This window comes from Micromonas pusilla (genome assembly GCF_000151265.4).
Source record: "Micromonas pusilla CCMP1545 genomic scaffold MICPUCscaffold_11, whole genome shotgun sequence".
NCBI lineage: Eukaryota > Viridiplantae > Chlorophyta > Mamiellophyceae > Mamiellales > Mamiellaceae > Micromonas > Micromonas pusilla.
In genome coordinates this window covers 90,114-109,829 of record NW_003315892.1, presented here as the reverse complement: position 1 = coordinate 109,829, position 19,716 = coordinate 90,114, and the positions used below count along the sequence as shown (strand labels likewise).

The window sequence follows — 19,716 nt, the reverse complement described above, 5'->3', positions numbered from 1 at the left end:
GGATCTCGTTCCTCGACGACGACGCGGACGCCGCCGCCGCCGCCGCGGACGGCCCGGGAGAAACGCCCGAGGCCGCGGCGAGCGCGGCGGCCAGCGGCAGCGGCCGCAGCGGCGACACCGCGCCCGTGTACCCGAGCCTCCGCACCATCGCGGTGAACTCGTCGTCCTCGTCCGCGTCGCGTCGCGCGCCCGGCGTCTTCGAAGTGCCCACTCCCGCCTCCGCCGCCGCCGCCGCCGTCGCCGCCGAAGGCGCCGCCGAAGGCGCGATCGGACCGTCGCGTCCCACCCCGCTCCCTCGCGCGGCGCGCTCCCTCTCCCGCGCGTACGCGTCCACGCTGGCCCGCATCGCGTCGACGTGCCGCCCGGCTTCGTGAACGCTCGAAACGCTCGCTGGTTGGACGTTTTTCTCCATCGTCTTCGGCGACGCGTTCGCCCTACTGGTCGATTTCGCCGCCGCCCGCCTCTTCCTCTCCTCCGCGGTCGCCGCCGCCGCCTCCGTCGCCGCCGCCGCGTTCGCCCGCGCGACGCGCAACGTCGCCATCTCCTCGTGCATCGTCGCCATCACCGCGACCGTCTCCTTCTCCGACTCCGCGCGTCGCCGCGTCGCGTCCTCCGCGACCGCGGCGGCGATTCTCGCCGCCTCTCGCGCGGCGTCGCGCTCCAACTCGATCGCGCGTCGCGTCGCGCGCTCCGTCTCGAGCGTCGCGCGCGTCGACACCACCTCCGCCTCCGCGGCCGCGCGCGATACGAGGAGCGATCGAAGATACGCGCGCTCCTCGTCCTCGAGCGCGAACGCGTCGACATTCGCGTCGACGCCGCGCTCGTGATGCGCGAACGCGTCGAACGCGTCGGATCTCGTCGCGGCGAGATCCGACGACCGCACAGCTGTCACCGCGTACGCCTCGCTCCGCATCTCTCGCAGCCGGCGCGCGAGCGTCTCCAGGTCCGCGTCTCTCCGCGCGCATCGATCGTTCGCCTCGCGCGTCATCGCGCGCGTCGTGAGCGTCTCCGCGCGCGCCGCCTCGCACCGCGCGCGCCACGCGTCCGCGTCCGCGCGCGCCATCTCAGCCTCCGCGGAGGATGCCGTCGCGATCGCGCGCAGCGCGTCGCGCGCGGCGACGGCGGCCGCGAGCTCGATCGTCAGCGCCTCCACCGCGCGGAGATCGTCGGACGCGGACGCGGACGCGGGAGGGGAGGAGGTCGGGGACCGCGCGCGCGGGGGCGACGGCGACCGCGCGGCCATGGCGGACGGCGGGAACGCGACCGATTGTGATGAGGAGAGAGGCGACTGCAGTGATGACTGGACTCTCTCTGGACGACGAAATAAATATCGTCGGTCGGGCCTCCGAGGTCGCGTCGTCGCCGTCGTCTGTGGTCGTTCTGCTTCTCCTCGTCGTTACACGTCTCGACGATGCTATCGTGCCGTCGTCGTCTATTCGTCGTCACGTCGTCTTCTATCCTCGTCGCCTCCTCCTCCTCCTTCGTCTTCGTCGTCTCGTCTTCTCTTTCTTCTTCCGACGAACGACTTAGGCGCGTTCTATACACTGGTCCCCATACGACCCCGTTCGCGAGGTGGACGCCGATCCTTAAGGACTTTTGCCGTCGTCTCTGCCCGCCCACACCACGGTTTCAATCCCCGTCCTCGATGCCTTTCAACTCCACCTGACGCCTTTCAACTCCACCCCGACGTTCGCTTGTATAGAACGGCCCTTACCCTCCCCGCGGCGTCCGCTCGCGATCCACCCTCGCCACCTTCGCGGTCACGCATCCTCTCCCGTCGCGCGCCTCCGGGTCGAACCGCACGTCCACCGTCACCGCGACCGTCTCCCCCGCGCCGACGACGATCGGCTCTCGCAACAGCGCGACGCCCTGCTTGAACGCGCTCGGGGTGGAATACGGCGCGCGGCGGGCGCGTTCAATCTCATCACGCCGGTTCCCATACGACCCCGTTGGCGTCGTGAACACCGTTCCTTGAGGACTTTTAACGCCCGCCGCGCGCGACCCCGACCCCGACCCCGACCCTCCTTTCCGCGCGCGCTTCGTTTTTCTCGCCGCCGCGCGGGGTCGTCTCGACGTCGACATCGACGTCGACGCGTCGTCCGGGTTCGGCGTGCCCGGTTGCCCGTAGTTCGCCGCCGCGAACGCGGGATCGCACGGCCCCGTGCTCACCCACCCGCCGCCGCACGTGTCGAAGTCCACCCACAGCGCGATCCCGTGACACGTGGTCGCTCGCGATTCGCCGACGCCGAGCGTAAACGACACGCGATTGGATATCGCGGAGGGGTCGTCCGCGCCGACGCCCTGGAGCTCGACGAGCAACGCCGTCGCCGGGTCCGCGAGCGGCGCGTGCGACGTCTCCTCTGAAAGCGCCACCGCGACGGCGTCGTCGTCGTCGAGCGGAGGCCATAGCTCGTTGAACGCGGCGAGGTCGAACCCGGAGACGTCGTCGGGGAGCTCGCCGATGGGCCGGTTTCGGCGCCACAGCGGTTCGCACTCGATCGGCGTCGCGCGCACGGCGGCGGCGCACGGGACGGAGAACGCCGCGGGCGCTGCGGGGCGGAGTCGAAGGGCGGAGTTGAAAGGCGTCGGTCAGAGTTGAAAGGCGTCGAGGGCGGGGATTGAAAGCGAGGGGTGGGCGGAGAGGAACACACGCCGGGAAGTGAAGTCCTTAAGGATCGGCGTTCACCACGCCAACGCGGTCGTATGGGGACCAGTGCGAGGAGAACGCACCGAGCACGCCGGCGCGCCTCGCCGCGCGCCGCCGCCGCCAAATCTCTCGCAGGTCGTGCTCGCTCCACGTCGCGAGTAACCCCCCGACGCCGTCCGTTTCAGGCGTGTCCGTGAATCCGGGCGCGCAGAGGAACACCCACGCGGGCGCGTGCGATCCGCCGAACGCGGCGACCGCGCCGGCGCGACTTTGACCGGCGTCGAAAGGCGCGCCTCCGCCTTTCAAAGAGGCGTACTTCCTTTCAAACGCGCGCTTGGCCGCGCGGTATCGCTGCTCATCCTGATCCGCGACCTCCGCGCGCGTCGCCGCGAGCGCCGCGAGCGTCTCCTTCCTCTCCCGGAGATCGTCCAGCCTCGGGTCCATTTCGATACGACGCCATGCGTCCCACTGCTCGTCGTCGAATTCGTCGTCGTCGTCGTCGTCGTCGTCGTCGTCGTCGGTCCACCCACGCCCGGCGAACGCGTCATCATTCGCGCGGTCCCGGTGCCGTCCAACGCGACCGCGACCTCGACGTTCGACGACGCCGTAGACGTTGGTCGCGTTTTCGAAGAGGCCGGGGTCCTCCCCCGCGAGGTACGCGCACGCGTCGTCGAACTCGTCGCTCGCGCGTTGGTACAACGCCCCGACCTCGCGCGCGTGCTTCGAGCAGTGCTGAGCCTCCCTCTTGCACGCCTTGACGTACGCGACGTCGAGCTCGTACGTCTCCTCGTCTCTCCCGTCGTGCCCGTCGTCGCCGTCGCGCGATAGGTCCTCCGCCGCGCGGCGGACGGTCTCCCCGAGTCCCCCGAGTTCGCCCGCGTTCGCGTCCGCGCGCACCTTCGACGACGCCGCGACCACCTTGACCGCCCTCGCGACGCCGCCGCCCTCCGCGGCGCACAGCGCCTTCGACACCCCCGCGCGCGCGTCGTCGCGCTCGACGCACAACACCCCCGGCGCGCCCGCGCGCGCGGCGAGCACGGAGAGCAGCGGACCGTCGCCGGCGTCGAGGCACGTCCCGAGGCCGGCGCCGGGACGCGCGAGCGTGGCTTCGACGCCGCGGCGAAACGCGGCGCGCCACCGCGGGTCGTTGTGCAAAGCGACCTTGTCGCGGCCCCACAGCGCGTGCGCGTGGCATCGGCAGCCGTCGGCGTCGGCGTCGGCGTCGGCATCTTCGCGACCGTCTTTGACGCTGACTTTGAAGCGCAGATCGTCGTCGGACGCGGTCAGGGCGATCGTCAACGCGGTCGCTTCTTTTGGAACGACGATTTGGCTCGCGAGCGGTTTCACGCCCTGGCGCCAGTGCATCCTCGCGCCGTTGTCCCGCGGTGACGTGGACATCGTGATCGGGTTCGTGCTCGCTTTTTCGTCGCCGCGATTGGTTCGTTTGGATGACATGTCGGATCCTGATTCGCCAGGGCCGAGGTCGCAGTCCCACCAGAACACGACCGCGTCCGCCGTCGCCGAGGCGTTTTTTCTACCGCCGCCGCCTTCGGCGTTCGGAGGCAACAGCGGCGCCTCGAACGTCTCCTCGAACACCGTTCCTTCCTCCGGCAGGTTCGCGAAGTCGACGCTGTACACCGCGATCGGTTCAGTAACCGCCACGACGTGACCGTTTTCAAACGCCAACAGAAGGTTCGCGTCCGAGTGCGACGGCGGTCCGGGGCAGCTCGCGAACCTCTCGCGCGCCGCGTCGTCCCCCCCTCCTCTCTCGTCCCCTTCGTTCCCTATCGGCCGCAGCGCCCCCATCGCCGCGTGGTGCGGACTCCGCACGACCTGCGCGTACACGGTCGCGGACGCGGGGACGCATCTGTACGGCGACGCGAGCAGCGTCTTCGCGGCGTGACGCAGCGAGGAAAACGCGCCCTCGCCGACGAGCCGCGTGTCCAGGAGCTCGCTCACGACGCAGTCCGCGCGCGGGTATTCGAGTGCCACGTGGCCGGTACGCGATGACGTGGATTTCTCTTGTTCGTCCACGTGGACGACGGCCCAGCGCTGGCCGTCGTCGCCGACCGTCGTCGCCGCGCGGCTGTCGACGTCGAGGACGACGAAGTTACTTTTTTTCTTCCCGTCGTCGTCGTCCTCCTCCTCCTCATCCTCCTCCTCTTCCTCCTCTTCTTCCTCCCCGCGCCCGCCGTTCGCCTTCTTCCGCGCGTTCGCGCGCGCCAACGCCGCGAGCGCGGGGACGACCTCGAACGCGACGACGTCCTTCGCGCCCGCGCGGCGAGCCATCAGCCCCAACAGCCCGCTCCCCGCGCCGATGTCGATCGTCAGACGCGAGTCGACGCACATCCGTCGGATCGCGGCGTCGTACGCGTCGTTCCTCGCGCGATCGCGCAGGTAGTCCGCGTGGCCGTCGAACCTCGCGCGGAGCGACGCGCGCGCGAGGGCGCGCGACGACAACGACGGCGGAGGGCGAAGACGCGCCGCGGGCGCGGGCGCGGAGGACGCGGGACGACGCGGAGCGACGTCGTCGTCGTCGCGAGAGGCGTTTCTTTCGAGCGCGCGCGCGCCGTCGTCGTCGTCGTCGTCGTCGTCCGAGCGCGTCCAGCGCGCTTCCGGACCCGCGAGCGCGCGCTCCTCCGCGTCGAGAGACGCGTCGAGGACGATCCAGGGGTCGGGACCGTCTCGAGCAGCGCGCGCCATCGACGCCGACGTCGACGGGCGCGCTCAGATCTCTGGCGCGGGCGGGCGAAAGGAAGGAAGAACTCAACAACCTGACATGACAGGACCTCCGCTGGTGGCGCGTGCGCGTTCTCGGTCGGGTGCGTCGATCAAAAGCGTTTCACCCACCCCTTGGTGTCAACGTTTGATCGTGGCGCCTTTCAACTCATCTGCGATGAACATCGTTTGCTGTGATCCTTCCAGGCGGTTTCGCCTTTCGCGTCGAGGGAAACAAGAACCCCTAAAAAAAAGGCGGGCGCGCGCGGAACGCGCGAACGCCGCACAGCACGCGGCGCGCCCGACGCGCCCCCGCGCCAGAACTCGCGCGAACCCGCTTCGGAGTCGCGCGCCGCGTCGTCGCGCGCGTCGAACCCGCCGCGACGGACGTCCAGACGCGACCCACCGAGGGTGTTATCTTTTGATTGTTGGTCGAGCCGCGGCCTCGTCTCGATCGATAGCCAACGTCCGTCCCAACTCACCATGCCGTCCGCGGACGAGAGGGCGCCGTTGATCCGCGCCTCGCGCGCGTCCTCGGCGTCGTGGACGCGCGCGGTCGCGCTCGCGGCGACGCTCGCGCTCGTCGCCGCGCTCGCCGCGGCGCTCGCGCGCGGCGCGGGAGGAGGATCGATCGCCCCGGTCGCGCTCGGGGGAGACGATGACGCTCGCGCCGTCGACGCGGCGCGAATCGCGCGCGCGCCGCGACTCGGTCTCGACGGCGCGCTCGACGAAGACGACGGGAACGCCCCGGCGGCGGCGCTCGCGCGCGCGAAGCGCGAGAGCCCGACGGGCGCTTCGCTCGGGAGAAAGAAGAAGAAGAAGAAGGCAGACGACGACGACGACGACGAACGAGAGACGAAGGCGGAGGAGGAGGAGAAAATGAAGGAAAAGGACGCCGCCGACGCCGATGCGGCCGCCGCGAAGGCGTCGAACGCGACGCAGCGAGCGACATCTCGAGCGAAATGCGAGGACACGATCGAAAAGTATGACCTCGTTCGATCCGTCCTCGTGAAGCGCGTCGGCGACACGTCGGCGCGAGAGAAGCTCAAGGCGCTGAAGGAGGATGTCGAGGAGGCCAAGGCGGCGTTTGCGGCGTGCACGGCGAAAATCAAGACGGATCGCGACGCGGCGATCGAGGCGAAGAAAGCAGAGGAACGCACCGCCGCGGAGACGCTCGAGTCCACGAGCGACGACTTGATCGACGACGCGTTGGGCGTGAACGACACGGCGGCGCCGGCGACGGCGGCGCCGGCGCCGGCGACGACGGAGGGGATCGACGACGCGCTCGCGACGACGGCGGCGGCGGCGACGACGACGACGACGACGACGACGACGGCGGCGGACGATAAAGGCGGCGACGACGCCGATGCCGACGCCGACGCCGACGCGAAAGAGGCGGAGACGACGACGGCGGAGGCGGCGCCGGCGTCGCCCGAGGACGAGTTTTCGAGCCTGATGAACACGCGGCGCAAGCTGTTGACGAAGACGAAGAAGAACAGCACTTCCGACGACGACGAGGAGGAGGAGGGGGACGAAGTGGACGACAAGGAGGAGGACGACGCGAAAGACGACGCGAAAGACGCCGCCAAAGACGCCGACGCGGTCGCCGACGCCGACGGCGGCCAAGCGCAGAAGGACTCGGACGAGATCAACCGTCTCACCGCCGCGCTCGACCGCGAAAAAAAATCCGAGCAGGACCTCCGTCGAGCGAAGAACCGCGCGACGCGCGAGAAGGACGCCGCGCTGGAAAAGATCGAAGCGCTCGAGGAGAGCACGAGAGCGGCGAAGAACGCGACCGCGGCGATGGAGGCGTCCGCGAGGAAGCTGGGCGACACCGCGAAGGAGGTGCACGGCTGCGACGCGCTCGGGTTGAAGTTTGCGAAAAAGCGCGCGGAGTGGGCGGAGAAGGATGCCAAGGTGAAGCTCGCGCACGAGCTCGCGTCCGAGGACGGGTTCGATCTGAAAAAGTTGAAGCTGGACTCGGAGACGTGCGAGGAGAATTTGAAGGCGATGGACGAGTCGGAGAAGAAGGAGAAGAAGGAGAAGGAGAAGGAGGAGGCGCCCGCGCCCGCGCCCGCGCCCGCGCCCGCGCCCGCACCCGCGCCGCCGCCGAACGCGACGAACGCGACGGCGAAGGCGGAGGCACTCGCGAACGCCACGGACGCCGCGAACGCGACGAACGCGACGGCGAAGGTGGAGGCACTCGCGAACGCCACGGACGCCACGGACGCCGCGAACGCCACGGACGCCGCGAACGCGACGTCGATCGAGGACACGACGGAGTTGCTGCGATGAGACGGACGCGCGGACGGTATTCGAGCCGAGGGGCGACGTACAGTACTGTATTCACGAATTATACTGTATGTACGTGTAGGCATCATCACGTGTTGTGTAAATAAGCTCATCACAAAGAATCGCATCGCATCGTCGTATCACGCGCGCATTCTTCGTCGTCGCGGGGCTGGGCTACGCGTACCCGCCGCGAACCTCCGCGACGTCGCTCCGCAACACCCCGCCGCGTTCCAACGCGGTCAACCACGGCCCTCCTCGCGGGTCCACAACGACGTCGCCGCCGTTCCCGCCGCTCGCCGACGTCAGCGCGCGCGCGAGCTGCGCCGCGCGCAATAACCGCTTGATCGCCACCCCGGTCGTCGCGTCGTCGCCGTTCCCGCCGCTCGCGCTGATCTCGATCATCTCCGCGGCGACGACCGCGGCGTCGTGATCGCCGGCGCCGAACGCGCCCTCCGTCGCGAGCACGCGCGCGGCTTCGTCGCGCGAGAGCGGGGGCACCTCCACGGCGGCGTGAAACGCGCCGGAGACGCCGACGCGTCGCATCGCGTCGATGGAGCTCGTCGTCGCGAGCACCGCGAGCTTCCTGCCCGGCGGCGGCGGCCGACGAAGCAGCGCGTGGAGGGTCTGGAGGAGCTCCGCGTGCGGCGGCGCGCACGGGGTCGTCCCCGAAGAAGTCTTCTTCGCCCCGCCGCCGCCCGCGGCGACTCGAGCGTCCCCGCCCTCTCCGACCGCGATCCCGAGTAGGATCTCCAGGCTGTCGATCACGAGCAGCGACAGCGGCGCTTTCGCGGCGTCGTCGAACGCGACGCGAAGCGCGTGCAGCGCCGCGTCCGGCCCGTTCGCGACGGCGAGCTCGGCGCGGAACACCTTGACGTGAGGAAACCCCGACGCCTCGAACCCGGACGCCTCCGCGGCCGCGGCGGTCTTTCCCGACCCGGGCGGGCCGTGCAGTAGCACCGTGATGTGGTCCGGGCCGTTAGGTTTCGGCGCGCTCGCGCTCGCGTCGGAGACGGCGACGACGCTCCTCGAGACGGCGCGCAAGAGGGGCGCGATGGCGTCTCGCGCGCGCTTGTGTCGGGAGACGACCGCGGACCCGGTGTCGCAGCTGCAGTGCATCCCGAGCGGTCGCAGCGCGCTCAGCGCGGCCTCGTCCGCGCCCATCGCGGGTCGGACCTCTCGCGCCGCGCGCTCGAAATCGTCCGCGGTGACGACGACGTTCGCGGCGGCGGCGGCGGCGGCGGCGTTTTCGTTTTCGTTTTCGTTTTCGTTTTCGTTTTTGTTTTCGTTTTCGTTTCCGGAGGCGGCGAGGTACCGCGCCAGCGCGTGCGACTGCGCCGCGCCGACGAGGCCCTTGATCTCCGCGCCGCTGTAGTTCCCCGTCGTCGCCGCGAGCGCGTCCACGTCCACGTCCGCCGCGAGCATCCCGCCCGCGCGCATCGCCGCGGTGTGAATGTTAAAAATCTGCCTTCGACCGCGCTCGTCTGGCAAGCCCACCTCGACTTGGAGCTCCAAGCGCCCCGGTCGCAGCACCGCGGGGTCGAGGAGGTCGCGGCGATTCGTGATCCCGACGACGAGGACGTTATCGAGCGACTGCATCCCGTCGAGCTTCGTGAGCAGCTGATTGACGACGTTGTCGTGGACCACGGAGGCGGCGGCGCCGCCGCTGCCTCTCGCCTTCATGATGGCGTCGATTTCGTCTGATGAGGGTCGTACGTTGTAGTTCCATGCGAAAGAGGGTTAGCTTGGCGGTTCGTCGGTCGGTCATCGGTCGAAAGGGACCGGCGCGATCGAATGTTGTCATGTTGAAACCGAGGGATGGGTGAAAAACGTTTGTCGTGCGGAGGCGCGGAACGCACCGAAGATGATGACGTGCAGCTTGCTCTTGTCGCCCTTCCCTTTGAACTCCTTCTCCGCGGGCGCGAACAGGTCGCGCATGTTCTCCTCGGACTGTCCGACGAACCGCTGCAAAATCTCCGGCCCGTTGACGATCTTCGGCGGGTGCGCGTTAAGGAGCTTCCCGAGCTGCTTCGCGACGAGCGTCTTCCCGGTCCCGGGCGGGCCGTAGAGCAGCATCCCCTGGCGATGATGGATGGATTCATTAGGTGGAGGGCGAGGTTTGATTGGTGAGATTTGGTGACGTGGACAACGAAATCGCTGACGTGGAGAAACGCGCGGCCGATAAGACGCGCTGCCACTTGGCGTCGTCGATCGCCCACCTTGACGTGACGCATCCCGAGTCGCCTCACGACGTCCGGGGCGACCATCCGCGACGCGAAGACCCTGCGGAAGATCGTCATGAACTCCGCGTCCAACCCGCCGACGCCGTACTTCTCGAAGCTCCCCTCCTGGAGGATATCGCGGAGGTGGCCTTGGCCGATCTCCGGCTCCTCCGGCTCCGGCGGCGGCGCGGGCATTAAGTTTCGATTTCCCGCGGGCCCGGCGATGCCGCCAGACGACGCGCTGCTGATGTCCGGCCTGCCCAGCGTCGGCGCCCTCACGACCGTCGTCTTCGGCTTGGGCTTCTCCGCCGGCTTCGTGGGCGCGCGAGCGCCGCCGCTGCTGAGGACGCCGAACGCCGGCGGCTTCGGCTTCGGCTTCGGCTTCGGAGGCGCGGCGGGAGGCGCGGACGAGGACGATGAGGGTGCCGAGCGGGACGACTCGGCGGACGACGCCTCGATCGCCGCGGACGCGGCGCGCATCTCCTTCAGCGCCGCCTCGCGCTCCTCGAGCGCTTTCTGGTACGCGTAGTCCTCCTCCAACGGCGACTTCCCGGTGCTGATGCCGCGGTGGCGCGTCGCGAGCATCGCGCGCGACGACGACGACGACGACGACGACGACGACGACGACGACGACGACGACGACGCGACGTCCATCACCGCGGATAAGCAGCGCGCGGCGCGGCGACCCGCGCCGACGCCGTGCGCGCGCGCCGCGCCGTGCACGCCGCCGTCGGACGCGCCCGCGACGACGCGCGACGCGCTCGCGCGTCGCGCGGCGAGCGCGGCGAGCGCGCGCCGAGCCGCGGACGACGTCGGCATCCTCCGTCGCGACGCGAAGCGAGTGACGTGGACGTTTCGGAACGTGCTCGTTTTGATGGAATTTTATCTCACGCGATCTGATCTTCGCCTCGCTACTCGTCCTCCTCCGCCTCCGCCACGTCATCAGTGATGATGCGTCCCCCCCCCGCTCGACCCCGAAACCCCCAGCACCCTCTTCCCGTACTCGTACGTCGCCCACGAGATCGCCCCGGCGGGGATGTGAAACAACACCCTCGGCCCCAACCCCCGGAGCAGCGCGCCCGCGCCCTCCTCCGCGACGACGGCGCGCATCGCCGCCGCCATGTTCGACGTCCCGTATGGGCTCCTCGTCGCCGCGCTAGTAACCGTCGCGCCACTGGCGTTACTATTTTTTAACGCCGCCTCCGCGCCCACCGGAGACCCCGACCCCGCAGCCTTACACGCGATCGGATCGCCCGTCACCGCGCACACGCCCTTCCCCGTCCCCCCGGGCGCGAGCTCCGACTTCACCGTGGCGCTCAGCTCGCACTCGGCGACTTCGCAGTGCGTCTGCATCCGCGTCTTCACGACGTCCAGGGGCGTCGTGACCGCCGCGGCGAGGCCGCCCGCGGCGCCGCCCGCGAGGAACTGCACCGCGAACGTCTCCTCTTTATCCTCGTCGTCCACCCGCATCGCGATCTTCGCGCTCTCGTACGAGCTGAAGTGGATCGCGGTGAACGGCACGTTCATCGCGAGCGTCGTCGGATAGCTCCGATACAGCGCCCCGACGCCCTGCGCGCGGACCGTGGCGCTCACGCAGTCCACCACGCCTCGATACGGCGACCCGGACATCTGAAGCCGCTGCTTGACCGTGTCCACGGGCGTCTGCACCGCGTCGCCCGCGATCGTCGCGCACATCCCCGCCGCGGCGTGCGCGAGCGGCGCGTGCTGATTTTTATTCGCGTTCCCGCCGAGCGCCTCCTTGGCGTGCTCGTACGTCGCGAAGTAGACGGCGTGCGCGGGGCCGGCGCCGATGCCGACGGCGGAGATGCCGCGGTAGAGCCCGGCGACGCCCTCCGCGCGCATGAGCGCTCGCGTCGCGTGGCGCATCGCGGAGACGGGGTTGAAGTGCGAATGAATTTCCGCCGCCGCCGCGGTTGCGCCAGCTGTGCGCGCCACCGCCGGCGACACCGCGATCCCTCGCACCGCGGTCTGCATGCGCGTCTTGATCGTGTCCAGAGGGAACATCGCGCAGTGCTCCGTCGTCCCCGCGAGCGCGCCCGCGAGCATGTGCCCGTAGAAGTGCTCCGTGCCGATCACGGACGGCGCGGCGAACGCGGTGGCGGTCGCGTGGGGACCGGCGGCGGCGGCGTCGTCGCGCGCGATCCCGGCTCCTCCTTCGCTGCCGACGCGCGGCCGACGCGCGATCGCGGGGGACGCGCGATCGCGGCTCGCGAGCGCGCGCGACGCGCGGGTTTCCCCGGGCGTCGAGCGCTCGAGCACGCTGGACATCTTCGCTCGAGTTTCGACGACTTCGGACGCCCTCGCGCGGCGGGGACCGGGGCGACGACGTCCCCGATCTCGCGGCGTTCGCGGAGGGCGGGAGAAAAAAGAAAAAGCCGCCGCGAGAGAGACGCTCTTTGACGGCGCCCCTCGCCTCTCCGGAAGCGCCGCGCGGACGACGGGTTTCGAGCGCGCGCGAGCGCGGACGCGCCGTGGGACGAGCGCGGAGGCGACCCGGGCGCGAGCGAAGCGCGCTCGCGTTGTGACGCGCCGGCCAGAGGGCAGAGCGCTCCTCGAAGCGCCGCAAAGAACTCCTGCCAGGCGTGCTGCCGTGAGCGCAACCGACCGACCGCGACGCGCACGCAGTTGAGCGCGAAAAGTCCCGTCTGTCGCCTCCACACGACGACGACGCGCGAGAGGATGCCGCCGGCGCCGTCGGCCCCCGCGGTCGCCGCGGAGGACGACGACCGCGGCGGCGGCGGCGGGTGCGAGTGCCACTGCGTCGAGACGTGCGCCGTCGGCGTCGTTCTCGCTCGATTCGGCTGCGCGCCCAGCGCGATGGGCTCCGCGTTCGCCTTCTACCCTCCGAACCCGCCCACGTACGGCGTCCACGACGGCGTCGGGTTCGCGCACGGACGCAAGGTGGCGACGTACGACGACCCGCGCGTTCAGCGCGCGTGGGGGGGGGTGTTCAACGCGTTCGAGGTGGACCTCGTGCGCCGCGCGTCGTCGTCGAAGGGATCGGATGAGGACGAGATGGCGAACGTCGCCGTCGTCTCTCGAGGCGTCGCCCCGGACGCGCGGTGCGTCCTGATCCTCGCGCACGGCAACGCGCTCGACCTCGGCACGGCGGCGCCGTTCGCGCTGGAGATGCACGACGCCCTCGACGTCGGCGTCGTCGCGTTCGATTACACCGGGTACGGGCCAAACGTCCGCGGCGACGCGTCCGGGTGGGCCGGGTCCGACGACGGCGACGTCGACGCGACGGAGAAGCGCGCGAGAGCGTCCGCGGCGAAGTGGAAGCCGTCGATCGAGGCCGCGAAGGCGGACTTGATCGCGGTCGTGGACTGGGTCGTGACGGCGCGACGCGTGCGCCCCGAGCGCGTCGTCGTCGTCGGGCAATCCGTCGGCAGCGGCCCCGCGGTGGCGTACGCGGCGGCGGCGGCGGGTGAAAAAAAACGGCAGAAGGGATCAGGCGCGTTCTATCTCACACTGGTCCCCATACGACCGCGTTGGCGAGGTGGACGCCGATCCTTAAGGACTTCGCCCGGCGCATCTCTCCGCCCACCCCTCGCTTTCAATACCCGCCCTCGGCGCCTTTCAACTCCAACTGACGCCTATGAACTCCACCCCGACAGAAGGGCGTTACCGACATCATCCCATCGGCGGGTTGGTCCTCGTGAGCCCGTTGCTGTCGGGGCTGCGCGTCATCGCGCCGTACGGGGGCTGGTGCGCGCCGCACCAGGTGTGCGCGCCGTGCGACGTGTTTCGAAACGATCGCCTCGCGAGCGAGGTGCGCGACCCGACGACGGCTCGCGTCGCGTCTGATCGTTTTTTTTTCACCTCTAACCTCCCGCCACCCTTCCGTTTCCGTTCGTTTCAACACGTGATCGATCGCGCCCCCGTTCAACTGACGACCGATGAACTTCTACGTACTGTATCCTACAGATCGCGTGTCCCACGTTGGTCGTGCACGGCGAGAGGGACGAGACGATCGCGGCGTCGCACGGGCGCGGGCTGCACGCGCGACTCGTGGGGAGCGCCGTTAACGACGATTTCGCGGCGCCGCTGTGGGTGCCGACGGCGGGGCACGACGACGTCGTGGACTTGGACCGCTCCAGCGCGTTCGTGGCGCGGGTGCGCGGGTTCGTCGACGCCGTGGCGCGGAGGGCGAACAGAAAGAGCGACGGCGGCGGGGGCGGGGGGGGGAAGGGGAAGGGAACGGAGGAGCAGATGACCGCGGTGGCGCCGTCGCGGCAGCGGATGGCGAAGCCGACGCCGCCGGCGCCGAGAAGGGACGGAGGTGCGTTCTATACACTGGTCCCCATACGACCGCGTTGGCGAGGTGGACGCCGATCCTTAAGGACTTTTGCCGGCGTATCTCTCCGCCCACCCCCCGCTTTCAATCCCCACCCTCGGCGCCTTTCAACGCCACCTGACGCCTTTGAACTCCACCCCGACTTTCGCTTGTATGGAACGGCCCGGAGGCGCGCCGGTGAGGGTCGCCCCCGCGCCGCCCGACGCGAGCGCGTAGACGCGATAGAACGCGCGCGGAAGGAACCTCTTCTTCGCTCGACGGCGATAGCTAGCACATCTCATCGTACTACTTACGATGCTAGGGATGATACGTACAGTACCTACGAACGAACGACGCGCTAGCCGTGACGACGACGAAAGACGCCGCGGAACGTCGCGCTCGCGGCGAACTTCTTCGCCTCCGCGGCGGCTTCGAGTAACGTCTCTCCGGCGAGCGTTTTATCCAAAACGACAAACAACCCCCTCTCATCCGCCGCCGCCGCGGCGTCTTCCTTCGTCGTCGTCGTTCGCGTCGCGTACACCCAACGGTCGTCGCTCCCGCGCGCGCACGCCTCCGAGATCGGCGCGGCGTCCGACGCGGGATGATCCCAATCGTCTCGAACGTGGTCGAGCGTCCGCAGCGCGCTCGCGGACGTCCCCTCGACGCGCCGCTCGCGAGAAGACCCGACGCGCGTCGCGGAGGCGGGATCGCGAAACGCGTACACGTGGCGTTCGCGCGGCTCACACGTGGCGTCGGCGTCGGCGTCGGCGTCGGCGTCGGCTCCGCCGCGCGTCGTCGTCTCCGCGGTGGGCGAATAGGAGAGCGCCGCGTGGAGGTCGACGAGGCGGGGCGACGCGGCGGCGGCGACGGCGTCGCGCAGCCGCGCGGTTTCGTTTTCCCCCTCGTTCGCGTCCGCGGCGCCGCCGCGCGCCAGCGCGACGACGGCGACGGCGTCGCCGCTCGGCGGCAGCACCGCGAACGCGTCCACGACGCCGTCGGCGAGGTGCATCGGAAGCGGCGGCGGCGGCGACGACGACGACGCGACGGCGCGCCACTCCCCGTCCATGAACGGCCACGACGCGCCGCCGCCGCCGCCGCCGCCGCCGCACGCTTCGACCCCCCGCGCCGCCTCCGCGCGCGTCGCCTTCGCGCGCGCCTCGGCGTCGCCGCCGCCCTCCGCGAGCAGCGCCCTGCGAATCACGCGCGTCATCCGCCTCGTGTCGCTCGCCGAGAACGAGCTGAACGCGAGCGCGTCGCCGTGAAACAGGACGACGCCCTTCACAGCGCCGCCGGCGCCGGCGTCGGCGCCGGCCGCCGCTATCGCGTCCGCGCAACCCTGCGCGGTCAACCACGCCCGCCGTGACGACGAAGACGAAGACTCAGCCCCGGGCCCCGCGATCGCGGCGCACGCGCCGTCGAGGCCGTCGACGGCGCACGCGAAGAGCGCGGAGACCGCCGTCGCGCGGCGGGACGGCGCGGCGGCGTCATCCGCGGCGCCGGCACTCTCCGCGCGGCCGACCGCGCGTCGTCCCCCGACGAAGCCTCCGCCCGTCCGCGGCGACGACCCCGCCTCGGACGGCGTGAGGCTCGCGCCGAGGTCCGCGACGATCGCCGCTAGCGAGTCCGCGGTGGCGCGATCGCCGCGCGTCTGGAGTTGAAAGGCGTCAGAAGCGGAGTTGAAAGGCGTCGAGGTCGGGGATTGAAAGCGAGGGACCCTGGGCGGAGAGACGCGCCGGGCGAAGTCCTTAAGGATCGGCGTTCACCACGCGAACGGGGTCGTATGGGGACCAGTGTATGGGACGCACCAAGACGTGCGATTCGTTCGCGCGCGCGAGGAGCTCGACGAGCGCGGCGTCGCGGATCTCATCCGCGGGCGCGACGCGGTCGTCGATCGCGAGCGTCCACCACAGGTTAGGCTCGAACGACGCGCACGTGACTCGGCGGCGTCGCGAGCGAATCGTCTGCGTCTTCGTTTCGAAGAGCGAAGCGCGCGAGGAGGAGGAGGAGGAGGAGGAGGCGGAGGCGTCGGACGATGATTTACGACGCGCGACGAAGTACGACGCGAATCGCGCGACGCCCTCGACGAGGCCGAGGTCCGACGCGAGCGCGTCGTCCGGGACGCGCGACGGGAACCGCGCGAGGATCTTCGAGAGCTCGTCGCCCTCCTTCTGCCCGAGGCGGTCGTCGAAGACGAAGACCTGAACCGGCGGGGGAGCGGGCGCGGGCGCGCGCGGCGTCGCCGTCATCGTCGCGCGCCCCTGGTTTGACGAGCCCGACGCGACGTCGCGTCGTCCGCAACGATGCAAAGGTGCGTTCTGTACAAAAGTTTTTCACCCATCGCTCGGTTTTAACACTTGATCGCGTCCCCTTTCAACTGACCGGTGAACTTTTTTTGTATAGAACGCACCTGAAACTCGCGGGAAATAATAATAATCTTTCGGGACGGTGGACCTCGCGCGCTTCAGTCGTCGCCGCGCGCGGAGTTCGCGGCATGGCGCCGACGATGACGGCCGCGCTCCTCGCGCGGGCGACGGCGCTCCTCGCGCTCCTCGCGCCCGCGGCGGCGATCGAGCCGAAGAGGCGCGTCCCGCGAGCCGTCTCCCGCCGTCCCGCTAAAAACTCATCATCATCTCATCATTCAAAAGGCGTTTCGTCGCGCCAGATCTGACGAGACTACCCCTCCCTTCATCCTCCCGCAGCCTCATGCGCCCGTCGCACCCCTCGCGCGAGGCGGTGTACGCCGGACAACACAACCCCCTCGCCGCGATCGAGCCGTCGTCCCTGCGCGAGACCCCGCCGCGTCTTCGCCGTCGCGCCGAACCCAGCGCGGTCGACGAAGACGACGACGCGTCGTCGTCGTGGTGGACCTCGGACGGCTTCAAGCTCTCCGTCCGCGTCGTTCGCGACGACGCGAACGACGCGAGCGATGACCCCGCGTGCGTCGCGCGCTGCGAAGACGTCGTCGAGGTGCGCGTGACGCTGACGGAGGACGGCGCGAGCAACGCGTCGAGCGCCGCGCCGGCGCGCGAGCGCGAGCGCGCTCGTCACTGGGTCGGGGCGTACGCGCCTCCGAGGTGCGTTCGCGTTCACCCATCGCCCGCTTTCAACGTTTGATCGCTTCCCCTTTCAACTGATAACTGATGACCGGTGAACATTTTTTGTACCGTGGAATGGCCCTCCATCACAGAGCCGACGTGACCGCCGTCGCGCCGGTAAAATACGCCGTGCTCTCCGAGGTGGATCCGGAGTACCTCGTCGCCGGCGTCGCGACCGCGCGGTTCCGGGTCGCGTGCGCGCGGTACGACTACGACTTCGTGGTGTTCGCGGACGACTGGGAGAAACGGCAGCGGTGGAGGGAGGACAAGGTGGCGGAGGCTGTGGCCGTCGCGCGAAGGCGCGTTCGTTCTATCTCGCGCCGGTCCCCATACGACCGCGTTCGCGTTGTGAACTTCATTCCTTAAGGACTTTCTCTCCCGGCGCGCGTTTCTCTCCGCCCATCACCCCACGGTGTCGATCCCGACACGCCGCGACGCCTTTCAACTTCAACGACTGACGCCTTTCAACTCCGCCCGACATTCGTCGCGTTGAACGATGGAACGACCCGAAGTCAAACGGTGACGGTGACCGGGAAGGACGGGCCGCGTCGGCCGCGCGTGGGGGTCTTCTCCGACGTTGTATCCTCCACGGCGACGCCGGCGCCGCTGGAGGTGACGTGGAGCAGCGGGAGGTCCGCGGCGGCGAACCCGCGGCTGTCGTGGTGGCGGGGACCGAGCGAGGCGAACGCGTCGACCGTCGTCGCCGCGACGACGGCGACGCCGTTCGCTCGGTCCGAACTGTGCGGCGCGCCCGCGAACTCGACGGGCTGGCGCGACCCGGGGTTTCTCCACGCCGCGATCGTCCGCGCGCCGGCGGGCGCGTGCGGCGGCACGTTGTCGTACAGACTGTCTGACGACGCCGGCGGGTCGTTCCCGCCGCCGGACGCGCCGCCGCTGACAATCGCCGTGCCGCCCTGCGCGTATCGTGATCAAGGGAGAAACGAAACGGCTCCTTTTCGGCCGTTTACGATCGCGATGTTCGCGGACATGGGCCGAGGCACGGACGATGACGCTCGGACGTGGCAAGAGTACGGCTCGCCGGCGTTTAACGTGTCCAAGCGACTCGCTTCGGACGCCGGCGCGGGCGTCGTCGACGCGGCGTTCTTATTCGGCGATCTGTCCTACGCGACCGGATACGGCAGCGTGTGGGACGAGTGGGGGGAGCAGATCACGCCGTGGGCGTCGAGAGTGCCGTTCCTGACGTGCGTCGGGAACCACGAGTACGACGCGACGCCTGACACGTGGCAACACGTGAACCACACGTCGTCGGGGAAGATTTCCCCCCGGGATTTGTACGCGTCGGGGGACAGCGGCGGGGAGTGCGGCGTCCCCGCGCGCGCGCTGTATCGCGAACCCAGACCCTTCGCGGGCGGTAAAGAAGACACTAGTGCCAATAAAACCGGCGGCTGGTGGGCCGCGACCTTGGGGCCGATACGAATCGTCTCGATGAACACCGAGGTCGACTTCGCCCCGGGGTCGCCGCAGCACGCCTTTCTGGAAGCCGCGCTGGCGACCGCGAACCGCAACCGCGCGGAGACGCCGTGGGTGTTCTTCGCGGGGCACCGACCGATGCTCCTGGACTCCGACTTCGGCGCGAGATACCCGGCGTTCCACCGCGACGCGCGCGGGGGGGAATACGGCGACGACACCTCGGACGTCGGCGTCGCGTTGAAGCTCCAGAAGCACGTCTGGCCGCTCGTCGCGGCGCACAAAGTCGACGCGGTGTTCGGCGGTCACAACCACGTGTACCAGCGCCACTGCGCGTTCGACGCGACGCGCGCGGGGAAGACGCGGAAGTCGTACGGGACGCGCGGGTGCGTCGCGCGGAGCGAGCCGACGATCGACGCGAACGGGGACGTCGTGCACGCGTACGCGGCGACGGGCGCCGCGGTGAGCTTCGTCGTCGGCTCCGCGGGCGCGGGGTTCACGAAGACGGCGACGTATAACGCCCCGTTCTCGGACGTTACCATGTACGAGTACGGGTACTTACGAATCACCGTGGTGAACCGGACGCACCTGTACGGCGAGTTTCAAGAGACGCAGTTCGGGAAGGGCGTTCTGGATCGGTTCGCGATCACGCGGCGCGACGACGACGACGACGACGCGGACGCGGACGCGCCGACGACGAAACGAAAACGCTCGTTCGGTAGCGGTTACACATCGGAGGAGGAGGAGGTGGAAGAGACCGAAGCCGGCGCCGCGCTCGCGGCGCTCGCGTGGCTGACGATCGTGATCATCGTCGCGTGGGGCGCGCGCGCGTGTTGCCTCCGCGGCCGCCGAGGGTTCCGCGACGAGCGCGTCGCGGACGATGACCTCGCCGACGAAACCGACAAAGAAGAAGCGCTCATCGTCTCGCGCGTGTGATGAGAAGAGGACAGATCGAGGACGGACGACGAACGACGCGCGGCGCGTGAAGACTGATGACGACGAGGGCGAAGAAGAGAGAAG

At 69.7% G+C, this 19,716-nt stretch overlaps 8 protein-coding genes across 8 annotated transcripts; 3 read left to right on the top strand and 5 right to left on the bottom strand.

Annotated features, from left to right (window-relative positions):
* Positions 1–1,373: 1,373 nt before the first annotated feature.
* On the bottom strand, positions 1,374–5,350 carry MICPUCDRAFT_51540 (uncharacterized protein; the record flags this gene model as incomplete). Its single annotated transcript, XM_003061832.1, has 2 exons — positions 1,374–2,549; positions 2,731–5,350. 2 exons carry the CDS (start codon positions 5,348–5,350, stop codon positions 1,711–1,713), a joined length of 3,459 nt encoding a protein of 1,152 aa, XP_003061878.1. The 3' UTR covers positions 1,374–1,710.
* A 179-nt stretch (positions 5,351–5,529) lies between these two features.
* MICPUCDRAFT_69852 (uncharacterized protein) lies at positions 5,530–7,785 on the bottom strand (the record flags this gene model as incomplete). The annotated part of the gene is made up of 1 exon (XM_003061831.1): positions 5,530–7,785. One exon carries the CDS (start codon positions 7,783–7,785, stop codon positions 5,530–5,532), a length of 2,256 nt encoding a protein of 751 aa, XP_003061877.1.
* Positions 7,786–8,065: 280 nt separating this feature from the next.
* On the bottom strand, positions 8,066–10,005 carry MICPUCDRAFT_1003 (uncharacterized protein; the record flags this gene model as incomplete). Its single annotated transcript, XM_003061830.1, has 4 exons — positions 8,066–8,290; positions 8,363–9,354; positions 9,514–9,733; positions 9,874–10,005. Coding segments are annotated over 4 exons (1,569 nt in total), but the record flags the coding sequence as incomplete, so codon positions are not given.
* An 813-nt stretch (positions 10,006–10,818) lies between these two features.
* MICPUCDRAFT_35490 (mitochondrial carrier family) lies at positions 10,819–12,044 on the bottom strand (the record flags this gene model as incomplete). Its single annotated transcript, XM_003061829.1, has 2 exons — positions 11,204–12,044; positions 10,819–11,020 (listed from the first exon to the last, which is right to left on the bottom strand). Exons 1-2 carry the CDS (start codon positions 11,941–11,943, stop codon positions 10,819–10,821), a joined length of 942 nt encoding a protein of 313 aa, XP_003061875.1. The 5' UTR covers positions 11,944–12,044.
* Positions 12,045–12,576: 532 nt separating this feature from the next.
* Positions 12,577–14,410, top strand: MICPUCDRAFT_51535 (uncharacterized protein; the record flags this gene model as incomplete). Its single annotated transcript, XM_003062047.1, has 4 exons — positions 12,577–13,396; positions 13,515–13,669; positions 13,825–14,179; positions 14,241–14,410. 4 exons carry the CDS (start codon positions 12,577–12,579, stop codon positions 14,408–14,410), a joined length of 1,500 nt encoding a protein of 499 aa, XP_003062093.1.
* Positions 14,411–14,459: 49 nt separating this feature from the next.
* Positions 14,460–15,271, top strand: MICPUCDRAFT_69850 (uncharacterized protein). The gene has a single exon (XM_003062046.1). It carries the CDS (start codon positions 14,489–14,491, stop codon positions 15,239–15,241), a length of 753 nt encoding a protein of 250 aa, XP_003062092.1. The 5' UTR covers positions 14,460–14,488; the 3' UTR covers positions 15,242–15,271.
* Positions 15,272–15,658: 387 nt separating this feature from the next.
* MICPUCDRAFT_69849 (uncharacterized protein) lies at positions 15,659–16,419 on the bottom strand (the record flags this gene model as incomplete). The annotated part of the gene is made up of 1 exon (XM_003061828.1): positions 15,659–16,419. The coding sequence occupies one exon, from the start codon at positions 16,417–16,419 to the stop codon at positions 15,919–15,921; it is 501 nt and encodes a 166-aa protein (XP_003061874.1). The 3' UTR covers positions 15,659–15,918.
* A 245-nt stretch (positions 16,420–16,664) lies between these two features.
* On the top strand, positions 16,665–19,632 carry MICPUCDRAFT_48357 (uncharacterized protein; the record flags this gene model as incomplete). The annotated part of the gene is made up of 4 exons (XM_003062045.1): positions 16,665–16,825; positions 16,873–17,247; positions 17,361–17,571; positions 17,881–19,632. The coding sequence occupies 4 exons, from the start codon at positions 16,665–16,667 to the stop codon at positions 19,630–19,632; spliced, it is 2,499 nt and encodes an 832-aa protein (XP_003062091.1).
* Between the last annotated feature and the right edge of the window lie 84 nt (positions 19,633–19,716).

Excerpts from the sequence above, each read along its gene's own strand:
- MICPUCDRAFT_69850 (XM_003062046.1), top strand. The coding sequence starts at position 14,489 with ATGCTAGGGATGATACGTACAGTACCTACGAACGAACGACGCGCTAGC.